General features: G+C 40.6%; 1 protein-coding gene across 7 annotated transcripts in view; it reads left to right on the forward strand.

The window, feature by feature from the left end:
* Positions 1-7,486, forward strand: part of Jade1 (jade family PHD finger 1) — a 55,707-nt gene extending 48,221 nt beyond the window's left edge. For all 7 annotated transcript variants that reach the window (XM_021643061.2, XM_060378268.1, XM_060378267.1 and 4 more), the window contains 2 exons: positions 369-486; positions 3,776-7,486. In XM_021643061.2, coding sequence (XP_021498736.1) covers positions 369-486; positions 3,776-4,656 — 999 coding nt within the window. In that variant the 3' untranslated portion in view covers positions 4,657-7,486. The remainder of the gene's footprint in view (positions 1-368; positions 487-3,775) is intronic.
* Positions 7,487-15,602: the final 8,116 nt, after the last annotated feature.

The raw sequence follows: 15,602 nt of genomic DNA on the forward strand, positions 1-15,602 counted from the left end.
TCCGAACTACACGAAAACCAGTGACAATAAGATCGCTGGCAAGATACTGTTGGTTGGTAAGTGGAGCTCTCTGGCATAGGGCAAGTCCTGATTAGATAGTGGAGGTCTCTACGCTATAGCCTGGTGGGGAGGAGTGGGACTCCGCGTATGCTCTGCTGTTCCTCCAGTGTCCCTTCATGGCTGCTGCAGACATGAGGGAATAAAGAAGCAGTCCTTCTAGTGGTAGGGTAAAATGCTAAAAGCATGTTTTGATTTCAGATGTCTGGCAAGGCCCTAGTAGGGTCAGTATGTCTCAGGTAAAGGAAGATTAAGCACTGAAGTATCATTATCGTATTGCTCACTTAGAATCTTTATTCTCTACATTCTAGGTTCGGAACCTCACTTACATGGTGACCCGCAGGGAAAAGATTAAACGATCTGTGTGCAAAGTCCAGGAACAGATTTTCAGTCTTTACACTAAGCTCTTGGAGCAAGAAAGAGTTTCAGGTATGCATTAAACCCTAGCAGGGCAAAATGTAAGGCAGGGGATTGTAGCCTTAACACTGCTGTTGAGGGAAAACAGTTGCTCTTCCAATCTGTACTTGTAGAAATAAGTAGCATAGCTGTTTATAGCCACAGAACATTTTTAAACATTAAAGTCGTTATGTTAGAGGGAAAGAGCTGAATCTGGCGTTATATAGGGTTTGAGACCTGCGGCATCTCTCTGATGACCAAGTTAGAAGGAAGTTACAAACCTTAATGTTTCTCTCCAATTTCATGTAAAGTGGGGAAAACAAGGGTGCATTGCAGTGCTCTTGATGAACATGGAGATGGCTACAAAGGTGTGCATTCTGTAGCCTTTGGATCAACCGAATACTGGGAATACTTCACCACATACATACATACATTACACGGTGGACTTCTGAAGGTATAGATGGAATTCTGAGTGTGCTGAGCACTTATTTAGTGCCTTTTATTCACACTGTTCTGGCCAGCCAAAATGGAAGATAAGTATGGCTATTTCCTTCCTTACTCTCGAGTGTCAGTTACGAATTTTGGGCAAGTGTTTCACTCTGGGATTCATGTGCTCTTCAAGTAGTCTGCTGTAGAATCATGTTCTGTGATGACAAACCCCAGGAAGTAGGTAGTAAGAATTTCATGCAGAAAGTCTGTCCATCCAGGGAATTTGTTCAAGGCAAAGTCCTGAGTAAGGGAGCAGGTGTGTTTGGAGCTGGCCTTCAGTGGAATGGACGAGTGACTCCACCTTGGGTTGGCCTGTGAAGTTACAGCAGCAACATTCTTGGCACTTGGATGTGTGGAGAGTCATAGTTGATTTGTTCTTCTGACTTTGTGGTCTTTTCTCTAGATAATTATGACATACATACAGACAGCACAGATGCTGTTAGAAACTGCTGAAATCCAAACTCTGGCTTAGAATTAGATAACATGTGACTGGAGATAACCTGGTTAGCTGAGCACATAAAAAAAGACGGGAATTTTCAATAATATTCTTCACGTCACATACTTTTTTAGTAGCATTAACTTGTGTTCTCACTAAGATTAAGTATTTTCCAGAGGGACCAAGCGTGTTTCATTATCTGGAACTTGAACAACTTTGAAAGTTTTCCAAGTAGTGTCATAGGTTATCAACAGTGCAGTTTAGATTCTTTAAGGTCACCCTTTATCTCTTCAATATTCCATTGGAAGCTGGTATATGGCTAATGTGTAGTATACCGGCAGAGTTCTGCCAGTTGAAACTTTTGGTACTGGCTATGGAATTAGTGATTGATTCCACATGAAGGATGACTTTGGTGTGGCTGGAATGGAGTTATTTTTTATGGTTATCTCAGGCAGTCGCTTGCATCATAGCTGATGTTTGTACTTAGGTGAGTGAATGAGATTCTCTTGAAGGTTAGGATGTATTTTGGGTTCTAGAACTGTCATTAATGTAGATCATCTGGAAGTCTTATTGCTGCTGAAGATGGTGGTTCATGCCTGTAATCTAAAAAGCATTCTAGGGGCTGAAGTAGGAAGAATGCCAACATTGTGAAGGCAGCCTGTACTATTGTGTTCTAGGTCAGCCCGGGCTACAGCAAGAAACCTTGTTTCCAGAAAACAACAAAAACAGAAATCTTCCCTTCATTTTGAATCAAGCAGCAATTACGATTAGCTTAAATGACCTTACTCTTCTTGTGGGATGTTTCAGCAAATGCAGCGGGAAGCTCTCTAGGATGGCTTTTCTTTCTCATTTCTAAATTGTGATGCTTAAAGTCTCATGCCTTCTAAGACCTTCTCGAGAGACTGATCATGACTTTACATTTGTCCTTCAGAGTTCAGGCTTCAAACTGTTCAGTTTCTGGGAATGAGTAGGGGCATTGTGTGGAATGAGAGCATCTTAAGTGAAAATGGTACTTCCAGGAGGTCTATTGTTAGATTCTCTGAGAGACTTGGGCTCCAAGTCAAGTAGAGAGAGATTACAATTCAGACAACACTGGGCCTATTTCACCTTTGTTTGGGTATTTTAATTAAAACAAACAAAAAATCCACCTCACATGTGGCGTAAAGATGGACTCCAGTGACTCTTTTTTGAGAAAGCAGGCATTTCCAGGTAAACAGCTTGTAAAAAGGACCTCAACTGTGTAGCCTTTGTTTAGTAAGGTCTTATGAGGGCTCCTGAATGGCACATTGGAACAGAACCTTGTTGTGGTTCATACCTTAACAGGAGACAAACGTGAGAATTGCTTTTTTGTAGCTGGCCTTGAGACTTACAGAAATATGGTCCTTATGAATTCTCCAGCAGTTTTCAGACCAGGGTTATAAAGTTCATCAGTGGGTATGAAATTAATTTGGTGGGTCATGACTAACACACAAAACAAGTATGTAATAGACTAGAAAAGTGTTAGGCTGGAGAGATGGCTCAGTGCTTAAGAGTATTTGGCTACTCAAGTATTCCAGAGAATCAGGATTTGTTTGATTCTCAATATCCACATAGCAGCTTACAGCTGTCTATTAATAATAAGCTCTAGTTCCAGAGGATCACACACCCTCTTCTGTCTTCCCCAGGCACCATACTCATTTAGTACACAGATACACATCAGGTAAAACACTCACACCCATTAAATAAAAAATAAAGAATGGGAAGTGTCAAAGTTTCTAATGAGATGAGAATTGATATTGTTTCATAAAATGTAAGCTTTTACTAGGTTAAGCTATGGAACTTAAGTTTTGTGATTTGCATGAAAGACTAACTTATCCTTAACTTTGATGACAAGTTGAACTTCACACATTTTGCTTGTAATAAACTTTTTTCATATTTCATGTACAGAATTATTGCAAATACTTACCTTTATCTGATTTACACATTTACATGCATTTGTCCTCAATGTCCCTTTGAAGAAAGAAACTTGGAAGCTCTGGTCAGTCTCTGAGAGGAAAGTGATAGATGGTGACCGATAGATGGTACAGTTGTTGCCACATAGCTAGATAGAGGAAATTGCAGCCATTGGATGGATTCTGAAGAGATTCCCCTTTGAAAAAATTATTTTTGAATTTTGTTTGTCCTTGAACAGATAGTTTCAGAAAAAAATGTTTTAGTGGTTTTGGGGAAAAAAATGTAGTATATTGACTGTAGATTGAAAGCAGGTTCTTAAAGCAGGTCATGTGTTTAACACCCCCCTTCTGTCTTTTCCTTCACAAAGTGCTGGTGATTTGGGAGGGTGTGTAATGATGTTTCAGATCTAGAACTTTATTCTTTTGGATTTGCTCATGTAATTTTTCTGTGGTTTTCTGTTTCTAGGTGTGCCTTCTTCCTGCTCCTCCTCACTGGAAAACATGCTTTTGTTCAACAGTCCTTCTGTGGGCCCCAATGCTCCCAAGATAGAGGACTTGAAGTGGCATTCTGCATTCTTCAGGAAACAAATGGGTACTTCCTTGGTTCATTCGATGAAGAAGTCCCATAAGCGAGATCCATTGCAGCATAGTCCTGGGAGTGAGAGCAAGACCCCGCTAAAGCAGCCAGGTCTGTGTGGTAGAAGGGGTGGGCTAGGGGTCCCAGAAAGCTTTCTGAGCTTTGAAAAGACTTTTGCAGAAGCACGTCTTATATCATCAGCACAACAAAGAAATGGTGTGGTGACACCAGACCATGGGAAAAGAAGAGACAATCGTTTTCATTGTGATCTCATTAAAGGAGACTTAAAGGACAAATCTTTTAAACAGAATCACAAGCCTCTCAGGTCCACAGACACATCCCAGAGGCATCTGGACAACACAAGAGCTGCCACCTCCCCTGGAGTAGGGCAGTCAGCACCTGGCACTAGGAAGGAGATTGTGTCCAAGTGCAATGGCTCCCTAGTCAAAGTGCCTACAACACCTGCCAGCCCAGTGAAAAGCTGGGGAGGATTCCGGATTCCAAAGAAGGGGGAACGGCAGCAGCAAGGAGAAGCCCATGAGGGGGCTTGCCACCAGCACTCAGACTGCCCCCATCTGGGCTTAGGCAGAGTTCCAGCCAAGGAAAGGGCAAAGAACAGGTTAAGATCCGACAGTGAGAACGATGGGTATGCCCCTGATGTGGAAATGAGTGACTCAGAGAGTGAGGCATCAGAGAAGAAATGTCTCCATGCCAGCAGCACCATCAGCAGGAGGACAGACATCATCAGGAGAAGCATCTTGGCCTCTTGATGAAAACAGCTGGTGTGGAAGCACATGGCTTGTTGCTGGCCATGCTGAGGAGAGCTCTGATATTGGGGCCAGCAAAAACCCATTGTTGCTGAGCTACACAAACATATTTCCTTGCAATTCAGATTGAATTTTTTTCCAGAGTCATTTATAAATCATTGTTGTGAGAAGTTTGTGTTATTTGCAGCTTGTTGAGGAAACAGAAGAGTAGACTGTAACCATAAGACACTAAGATTAGAACCCGAACTAAACACTAAAAAACCGAATGAAGTAACCTTTAGAGGGCCAGGCTTGAATAGCACTGTGTATTATTGTCCTCTATGTTTCTCCCAAAGCACAAACTCTTAAATACTCTTACAGGATCAGATAGAATTCTGTTAATGAATAAAGCCTACTTATAGAAGCCCTCACCATTTATAACCCACAAATCTTAATTTCTAGGAATGGTAAATGCTGGCAGCATTTGGCTTCTAGGCTGTGTGATATGAGTAGCTGAGGCTCATAAGCTTCAGCAACACTGGGATCTTGCACATGTGGCATCCAGGGGAAGAGTTTACACAACAGGCATTTCTGGAAGGGTGAAGGGACAGAGCAGAGCTGCTCAAGTGAGATTTAGGGCTTGGGTAGTAAGGTTCAGAAGCCCTGAGTGGGTGGAGGACATAGGATTGGTGGAGAGGAAGTTGTCAAAGTTCTGTGGGAAAGGGCAGATGAGGCCCAAGAGTTACTAGTCCGCTTGACCTTCTCTTTCCTAACTGATGGCCTGTGGACCCAATTGGGATTTCCCTGGCTACTGCCAGTACTTGGCCATCTGGCTTCCAATAATACAATGGTTATTCAAGTTCAAGTGATGAACTTCAGACTCTGGTGACTCTTATTTCCCAGAGTTAACCATTCGTGAATATCTGGGGAATCCAAGCTTCCACCATGAGTGGATTCCTTAAGGAAGAAGCAAAACAGGTTATATTTTAAAACTATAGAAAGGCAATAAGTTGTGTCTTACATTGACCAAGGCTTATACAGGAAAGAAGTCAAAGTATCCTTGAATAGGTTTTCTGGAGTTGGAGTTCTAAACTCTGATTTGTAACTTGGACTTTCAAATTGCAAATGGCAATAACTAGTAAGTTATCAGCAATAATAAATTTAGCATTAAATTTGAGTACAATGTTCTGTTTTTGCACTCCTCATATAGTGCATATGTATTCAGACAAGTGGATAGTGTTAAAGTCCTGTTATTTTCTTTGGAATTCAATGTAGTTGTGAATCAAATTTAAGAGAAAGTTTTGAGTAGCAATGATACTTAGAATTAAGGGCATTTGGAATAAGCCCAATTTCCCCTAAATTACCCGTAGTTTGTTAATATCAATGTTCAGATTCCTGATTCATTTATACATCTGTTTCCATGTGGCAGGGACATTCTGATATTTAATGAGCAATGCTTTGAGTTTGTAGAAGCTTTTAAGTCTTCCAGATGATCGTCAACAGCAGCAAAGGCTTATTGAATTCCATCTTGCTATGCAAGTTTTATCAGATGATCAAATGACAGATCTGATGCATCCCATTGTATGTACGACATTTTCAAACCAAGTCTTAACTTCTCAAGTACATTGTAGTAGCTGATTCAGGGGAGGGAAAGGATGACCCAGGTTTTAGATGGACTATTTTTGAGCTGCGGAGCTCCTTTGAGACTGCTGTCCAGATCAGCTTGTTGCTACCAGTATTAGAAGGTTCTTAGGAGTCCAAGTTGTACTTTGCTTGTAGCCTAATTTAAAAATTAAATGTTTTGCATATGAGCAAGAACCTTTTGCTGGATACAGGAAAAGGCTGGACTTTTATCTAGTTATCTTTTGATTACAGCAACAGCTCTGGGTGAGAATAGAATTTATAGAGGAATAATTTGTGAAGCCATAGAAAGAAAACCTAAATTAATCTAGTGAGTATATGGCCTCTCACCATTTTAGGAGGCACCAGATTCATTTGCACTATTAGAAATGCTAGTTTTGTGCAAAAATAATGCCTTACCTGTTTTCCCCCCACATTTAGGTTGAAAAGCTTTCAAATGTTCCAAGTTATGCTAAACCAAAAACAAAACAAAAAACAAAAACATAAAAAAAAAAAAACAAAATAAAAAATTTCCCCCACAAAAACTAAACAAAAAAATAAAAAGCCCATCCTTTTTATTACTGCTTTGAAATGCAAATGGTATAGAGCACGGTTTCTGATGATAGCTTTGTAAGTTAGTTTCATGTCATGCTGGGAACTCTGTATGAGGCGGCCATGAGCAGCAACAGCCCACCTACTCACTTGCATTCTATTAGTACTGAGCTTTTTTGTTTGTTTGTTCTTTTGAATCTTCCTTGTGCATCTTGACCAAGAAATATCTTTGATTATGATCAATGTATTATGTCAAAATGTAGGCTAGTTAAACTTTTGTAAAGTTGCCTGGAATGTCATTTGTTAGGTTATAAACACAAAATTTAAATGAAGGGTTTTATGTGTTGTGTACAAATCTTAATTATTTTAAAATGGACAAACTTGTCATTACATTTGTAACCTTGTACAGAGGATTTTTCACTATGTGCCTAGCTTGGTGTCCATTCAGCTAAAATTGAAAAAAAAAAAAGGTGCATGAAGAGTTAAAATCAGAAGTTAAACAAAGTCTATGTAGAGATGACTATTTTATATTACATGGCCCAATCCTGTATTTATTTCTACCCCCTTTTTCAAAGTATTTATAAAACTAGTTGAAGACAGCTGTATTTTTTTGTTGAACTATTTAGTAGAATTTGTGCCTTTTTGTCTGTATGTGAATAAATGCTGTACATTTTGCAATACATTTTTAAGTGTGTTGAAGTCTTTTGGTTAAGGCATGAGTTAAGGGTCTTAAAGTGGTGGGCTTGTTGCCCCAGGTCACATTGAAATGAGACTGCGTGGGACTGGGGGGTACAGACTCTAACTAGGCTGGCTTCTGGACATGTTAGTACTAATAAATACTTGCCTTGTGCGTCGTCCATTTCCCTCCACCTCCCCACCTGACACCTTGAGCTCTTTCCAAGATGGAATTTGGGTCTGAATTCAACTTAACTGTTGAAGCAACACAGACTTTAGGGCTGAAAGACTGAGCTGTGCTTACTAGACACATGACCTTAGCCAAGTCACCGGGCCTCATAAGCCTGTTTTCCCAGTTTTTGAGACCCATGTCTTCTACCTCATCCTCCCAAGTTACAGGATTACACGTCTATGCCACCTTGTCTGGCTGTCTCAAAAATCTTTAAAAGACAGAACTGGGTGTAGCTCCAAGGAAGGACACTTTGTCCAGCATGTGCAAGACCCTGGTCTCCATTTCTACTGTATCTTACTGAAATTGCAACATTTACAGCATTTCACAGACTTTGTGTAATGCATATATATGCTAGGCATCGAAGCGTGGTAAGCCATACATAAGAGTTTTACTATTAGGAAGAGCCAGGAATCTACTATGAATTGAGGCTGATGTTATTCTGAAGGTTGTATTTATGAAGTGTTTAACATTTTTTCAGAGCAGTTTCATTAAATGCCTGTTGAGCATAGAACACTGGAACAGTAGGTCATATAAAAGGAACTGACCTACATCCCATAAAAAAGATGTCCAAGATGACAGCATTGAGACTTGGCAGAATTGGGCCTTGTTCTAATTTGTAGTTTTGAGTATTTGCTGTGGTGAACAGTCTCACACAATCAGCACAGTCAAATGTACCCTCATGTTGGGAGCAGCAAGCCTGATATAGTGTACACATCCCACTCAGATTACGATTAGAGGCAGTGGTGGCATATTAGTACTACTTCAAATTTTTAATCTAGAAGAGTCTTCTAACATGAATTACCAATAGTTGTCTAAACCCTTGTTTTATTTCTTCTTGTCCTCCTTAGTGACTATTTACTTCCATGTTGCTTGCTCTCATAAGGCTCCAGAGAGAAATAACTGTGATTCCTCCTGTAAGGTCTTCAAGTTGAATAATCATAGTAGCTCCCTAGGGAAATTAAGTCCCCAGGAGCCAAAGGAAGGGCTTGGTGTTGGCAAGTCTATAATCAGTGATGGGAAATATGGCACTAGGGATTTGAGTTCATGTTTCCACCCAAATCAAGGAGAAAATGGTTCTGCCTTTGAAACATTAGCCATCTGCAACAAACTGCCATTAACTGCAACACTGAAATCTTTCCTCCAGTTTAATGCTCAGAACTGCATTAGACATTGCAGCCTAGTCTGTGCCAGAATTTTCAGAGCCCTGTCTTTGAAAAAGATTAAAAGCCAATCTAATCTGTTCCCTTGTCCACTCCTTGGTTTCTGCTGCTCTCCATGCAGCCACATTCTTTGCTGAGTGGGCTGCATTCTCAAGAGGGAAAATTCTCAGGTTATATGGATGCTTGAGGTTTAGGTATTCAGTTTTTGTCTCTTCAGGCAGTGATACGCAGGTAGTCCTTTGTGAATGCCTCTTCAATGGCCCATTGTTTGTCAAGGTCTCTACCACACCACCCAAACATTTCCATTTTTTATGGTTCCATCACCACTTCAGGGTTCTTCATTTCTTGCTAGATTGTTGCAGCAGCCTAGTCTTGTTTCCTTGACTCAAGCTGTGCTGAAATGAACTCCTCCTTCCTCTAATTAGCTGTAACCTTGCCAATGCTGTCTCCACAGTGACAACTTCCAATTGGCAGATTGTGTCATTCTGAACAGCCTTTAGAGGAGCCTCCAGACTTGGTAATTAGACTGGGCTTACCAAGTGGCAAGCACTGGTCTGTGTTAAGTATACCGATTTGTTGAGTCTTTAGGCAGGCACTGTTCTTTTTGCCAATGAGGAAACTGAGGCTCACCATCTGTGGGGAGATCTGGAACCATTCCCAGCTAGTCTGAGGCGAAGTTTTCAGCCTCTGCTGCTCTCAATATGAAAGTAGTTCACAAACAGCAATTCTAGTGCTCTTGAGGACATACAGGTGTGAACTTCACTCATTAGCTCTTACATAGACAGTAAAATCAACAGTTTTGGCTTAGCACATTATGTTAAGAGACTATGAGCATGAAATGATAGTAGTCCAGTCTGTTAGGAACTAATTTCTGCATTTTGCAAGGAAGAATGGAATCACTTAAGCTATATACCTTCATGTAACATACATATCTACAGTAAAACAAATGCACATATGATTAAGAAAAATAATACTGCTGTTGGGAACGCAAAGAATTGAACTATAGGTTCAACAATGTTGTCAAGAATGCCCAGTGTTAGGACTGTTTAGATACTTTAAAGTAATGCAAACATCTCCAAATCAACATTTTTTTTTTTTTTGTGATAGTAAGCATAACAAACCTACTAAGTAGTCACTGTTATAAATGGATGAGCAGGGTTGCTGGGTGTGGTGGTAATTGCCTGTAATCCCAGCACCAAGGAACTGAAGCAGGAAGATTTGAGTTTGAGGCAGCATCAAATAAACAAAAAGCAATGCCAAGTCAAATAGGAAAGCAAAGCAAAATGAATGGCACTGTCATTCTTAATGCGCCGCTCTCTGCTCTGCCAGTCTCTCCATGGTTTAGCCTGTATATGGTTGAGCTTTCAGAGTGGTTATTTTGTCTACTTATCTGGCTTGTTTTTCTAGCTTCAGGATTATTTGTAGTATAAAACAATTTCTTCATGAAGAATTTCTCTTCCTCCCCAGCTGTGGCTCTGTTCCAGCTTCAGTGTTTTAATTGTAAGTTCCTTTTGTTTAGAAAAGTAGGATTTTCCACTATTTAACTGGTATTTAGGACACAGACGCCTTGGTTTTCTAAGTTTGGAAATGTGACCAAGAATGTTCTACTAGATATTAAAGTCACTCAGGGTGCTAACAAAGGGCTTTTGTATTAGGGTTTGAGGCAGAAAGGGTAGGGTATGATAACAAGACTCTTGAAGATGGCACATGAATGACATGCATGCACAGATGGCACAGCTCCAGGACAGCAGTCACCCTGTGACGTAGCAGAGCGAGAACAGGAGAGCTAAGCACACTTGGCAGGGCTCAGATCTGAGGGAGGATGGTTTTCCTTCAGAAAGGGAAACAGAGGGTTCAGACTCCCGCTTATGACCGAGTTAGGCACCTCAGGAATTCCACACTGCACTTTCAACAACAGAAGGGAGGGAAGGAAGTCTGTCTTCCCTGCATTTTGCTTGAGCAGAGGCAAGAAGCCATAAAAAGACTCCTGCTGTGTGTGCAGCTAGGTGGACACAAAGGCAGACACTCCTCTATGAGTCCAGAGAAAGTGTCACTGGGCTACTGAGACTCAGCCTTCACAATCTGGTCAGTATGGAGGTGTGGCACCTGTATCTAGGTGGACTTGCACCCAGTACTCGTTCCCTCACTTTTGTCCTTCCCTTAGTATCTAATATAAATTTAAAGGATGTGGTGGCTAGTTTTATGTCAACTTGACCCAAGTTGAAGCCATATTAGAGAAGGAAACCTTAATTGAGATAATGTCTCAATAAGATTGGGCTGTAGGCAGGCAAGCCCGTAGGCATTTTCTTAATTATTGATTGATGAGGGAATGCCAAACCCTCTGTGGGTAGTGCCACCCTGGGCTGGTGGTCTTGGGTGATATAAGAAAGCAGGCTGAGCCATGAGGAGCAAGACAGTAAGCGGCACCCCTTCATTGGTCTCTTGCATCAGCTCATATTTCCAGGTTTATGCCCTGACTGCTTTCCATAATGATGTTACATGGAAAGGTGAGTTAAATAAACCATTTCTTCATCAAGTTGGTTTTAGTCATGGTGTTTCATTACAGCAATAGCAATCTACCTATGGCAGTGGACTAGCTTTGTTGTGTCTTATTCTTGTTTACTCTCTGTTTTTGGGAAACTTTTCCAAAACACAGCTCCAGACACAGGAGGTTAGAGTTGGAGTTCTGCCTGCCTCAACCTCAGTGCAGATTGTTTTAAACGATTCCGCTGGATTTCTTCACTCTCCCATTCCCTCTGGAGCTGCCTTATCTTCCTCCTTCACTGGGTAGCTTCCCTTTTCTATTTTTTCTCTGGAGCTCTAGTACTCCAGTCATGTTCTGCTCATTTCCTTGCCATTCACACCCAGAGTTAAACAGATATTTTAGTAGTTGACACTGTACTAGTTCAATTATTGGAGTTCTCCAATTATTCGCATTCAAACAGTGACTGTATTGGTTATGCTGTATTTCCATCTATTGGTTGTGAAAGCTCTGCAACTGGTATTCTGCTCTTGGGGAACAGTTGCTAAGCATAGTACCCTGAGCATAGATGAGGGCTTACTTACTGAATTACACTCCCAGTCCTATGTAGAAAATGCTATTATCAGCAGCACTACAACCTAGTCTCATTTGAGCATTGTAAATACTCCAAATGAAAGAATATGGGTGACTTGAAACAACAAATAAAAATTCAACTGATGACCCAGATATGCCAAATGCTAAGGCAGAAACAAAACAAACATGGAAAACCAGGGCAGGATGATTCCTCTGAACAAAATTCCACAGTAATGAATTCCAATGAGAGCAAGTTAGATAAAATTTCAAACAGAATTCAAAAGAGTCATTTTCAAAAATGTTCAACAAAATCAAAGAGGACACAAAATAAACTCTTGAATAAATTCAAAGAGAACAAAACTAGTTGAATTAAACAAGTGAATACAAGATACAAACAAAAAATTTATTTCATTGTGTAAATGTACCACACTTTCTATATTCATTCCTCAGTTGAGGGACATCTAGATTGTTTCCAGATTCTGGCTATTATGAATAGAGCTGCTACAAACATGGTTGAGCAAATGTCCTTACTGAATGGTGAGGTATCTTTTGGGTATATGCCTAGGAGTGGTACAGCTGGATCTTGAGGTAGCGCTATTCCTAATTGTCTGAGGAAGCGCCACACTGATTTCTAAAGTGGTTGTACAAGTTTACATTCCCACCAGCAATGGAGGAGGGTTCCCCTTTCTCCACATCTTCTCCAGCATGCATCATCCCTTGAGTTTTTGATCTTAGCCATTCTGATGGGTGTGAGGTGAAATCTCAGGGTCCTTTGATTTTTATTTACCTAATGACTAAGGGCGATAAGCATTTCTTTAAGTGTTTCTCAGCCATTCGATATTCCTCTGTTTAGCTCTGTATCCCATTTTTTAAATTGGATTACCTGGTTTGTTGGTGTTTAACTTCTTCAGTTCTTTATATATTTTGGGTATTAGCCCTCTATAGCCAGAATATGGAAACAACCTAGATGTCCCTCAACGGAGGAATAGATACAGAAAGTGTGGTACATTTACACAATGGAACACTACTCAGTAATTAAAAACAAGGAAGTCATAAAATTTTCAGGCAAATGGTGGGAACCAGAAAAGATCCTGAGTGAGGTATAGCCCAGAAGCAGAAAGACACACATGGTATATACTCACTCATAAGTGGATATTAGCCATATAATGTAGGATAAACATACTAAAATCTATGTCCCTAAAGAAGCTAAACAACAATGAGGACCCTAGGGAAGAGACTAAAACCTCATTCAGAAGGCCAATCAGGATAGACACCAAAAGTAGGAGAGGACAGGGAACAGGACAGGAGCCTTCCATAGAGGACCTCTAAAAGACTCTACCCACCATGTTATTGAAGGAGATACTGAGCCTCGTGGCCAAACTTTGGGCAGAGTGCCAAGGATCCTTATGGAAGAAGGAAGAGATAGAAAGACCTGGAGGGGACAAGACCTCCATAAGAAGAACAACAGAGCCAAAATACCTGGGCTTAGGGTGGCCTGCAGAGACTAATGACCAGGCATGGAGAGGACCTAGACCCTCTGTTCAAAGGAAGCCCATTGGCTGCTCAGTTTCCAAGTGGGTTCACTGGTAAGGGGTACAGGGGCTGTCTCTAACATGAACTCAGTGGCTAGCTTTTTGATGACCTCCCCTCTGGGGGGGGGGCGGTGCAGCCTTGCCAGGTCACAGAGGAAGATGATGCAGACACCCTTGACGACACCTGTTAGGCTAGGGTCAGATAGAAGGGGAGGAGGTCCTCCCCTATCAGGGGAAAAGGGAAATGGCATAGGGGAGAAGAGGGAGGGTGGGGATGGGAGACTGGAAGGAGACATGGGAGGGGGCTATAGAAGGGATACAAAGTGAATAAATTGTAACAAATAAATATATGAATAAAATTAAATTAAAAAATTTAGTAAAGAGATACAAAAATTAAGGAAAAATCAAATTGAAATTTCAGAAACAAAAACTTCAATAAATTAAATAAAAACAGTGGGAAATCTTACCAAAAGAGTGGTCAAGTGAAGACAGCACTTGAGGGCTTTAAGAAAAGGTATTAATTCATATATTCAGATACTGAAAATTGAAGAAGTAAAAATATGAACAGGAGACTGAAAATCATTAAAAGACAAAATCTACACAAATTATGGGCATAGCTGAGCATGGTGGATTAAAGAAGTGTCTCCCACACTGTGCCCAGCTGGTGGCATAGTCTGGGAGATTATGGAACCTTACTGGAGGAAGACTATCACTGGGGACATGCTTTATAGCCTTTATAGCTTTATAGCACCTTTATAGCCTTGTGTCACTTCCTACCTGTACTCTGTATTTGCACTCTCTGCTTCTTGTGTGTGGATAAAGATGTGATCAACCATGCCATGCTGTCCCTGACATTTTAAACTCTAGCCTTCTGGGACTGTAAGCCAAAGTAAGCTTCTTCCTTAGGTTGCTCCTGGTCATGGCATTTTATCATACCAACAGAAAAGCAAACTAACAATAAGTTGGTACCAGGAAAGTAGGGTTTTTGCTCTGAAGAATCAGACCATGGTGTTTTTTTGAGAAATGTGATGGACTTTGGACCAGAGACCTTTACTTTTAATGAAAAACACAGACCTACGACCTACAAAGAACAGGATGTCATCTAGTCTAAGAGAGTACCCAGATGCTGATGTGAGTTCTACCTCAGGCACTGAGAACATTTATAAAGACTACTGCTGAGTCAGTGTCAGCACTGACATCACAAACTGAAAGCTGCCATGCTGCAGAGTACAAGGAAGTCTGGTTCTAAGCCCAGCCATGCCTTTTGCCTGTGATATGACACTGACAAATATTTAACCTTTGTCACACTTTCCATTATGGGGAAGGAAACCATCTCCACCAAGCAGCGTGTTGGATTATATGTGATAATAAATGCAAATGCCTAGTGCTCAATAGATTATCAATAAATATATACCAGTAATATGTGTCACTACATTATCACAGATCAGGGACAATTTCCCAAAGAATTATTTTAGATATAAGTAAAACTGTGGTTGTTACTTCAATAGTATATATATTTTTTACCCTCCATATTAGTTTACTTAAGAGAGATGCTAGTCTCATTTCTATCTTCACAGATCCAAGTGAAGTTTTCCTTACACATCATACTGTGTTCTTTTGGCACTTTTTCCCTTCAAGAAAGGACTGCGCTACCATCAAGTGAAAATACTGAATGAAAATTTCCATAATGCTTTATCAAAGGAATTAAATAGTTTTAATAAACACTTAAGGAATAAATCATGATTACTAGAATGCTGCATGGAGTTACCAAAAAGACTAGCATTTTTCTTGGTTGGGATTATTAGGTTAGATATGGGAAACATGACTAGTGTGGTAAAAGTGAACATTTATTTGAAAAGCAAAAGGCTGGGTCTTTCTTGGTGTTCTTAGGATAAGGTACAAGAAGCAACACAGACCAGATTGGAAGCATACTGAGCAACCATAATGGAAGGGCTCTGATCTGCTATCAAGTAAGGGAACAGTGACTGCCTGAGGTAATGCACAGTGCACACCAGACCTATAAGGATGTGCAGTTGGGGGGATTTTTTTCATTTGGTATACTGAAGATTGAAACCAAGTTCTTATGCATACATGGAAGTGTTCTACCACTAAGCTATACTCCCTGTTCACTGGCAAGTTTTATG

This window comes from Meriones unguiculatus, chromosome 2, assembly GCF_030254825.1.
Source record: "Meriones unguiculatus strain TT.TT164.6M chromosome 2, Bangor_MerUng_6.1, whole genome shotgun sequence".
NCBI classification, from domain to species: domain Eukaryota; kingdom Metazoa; phylum Chordata; class Mammalia; order Rodentia; family Muridae; genus Meriones; species Meriones unguiculatus.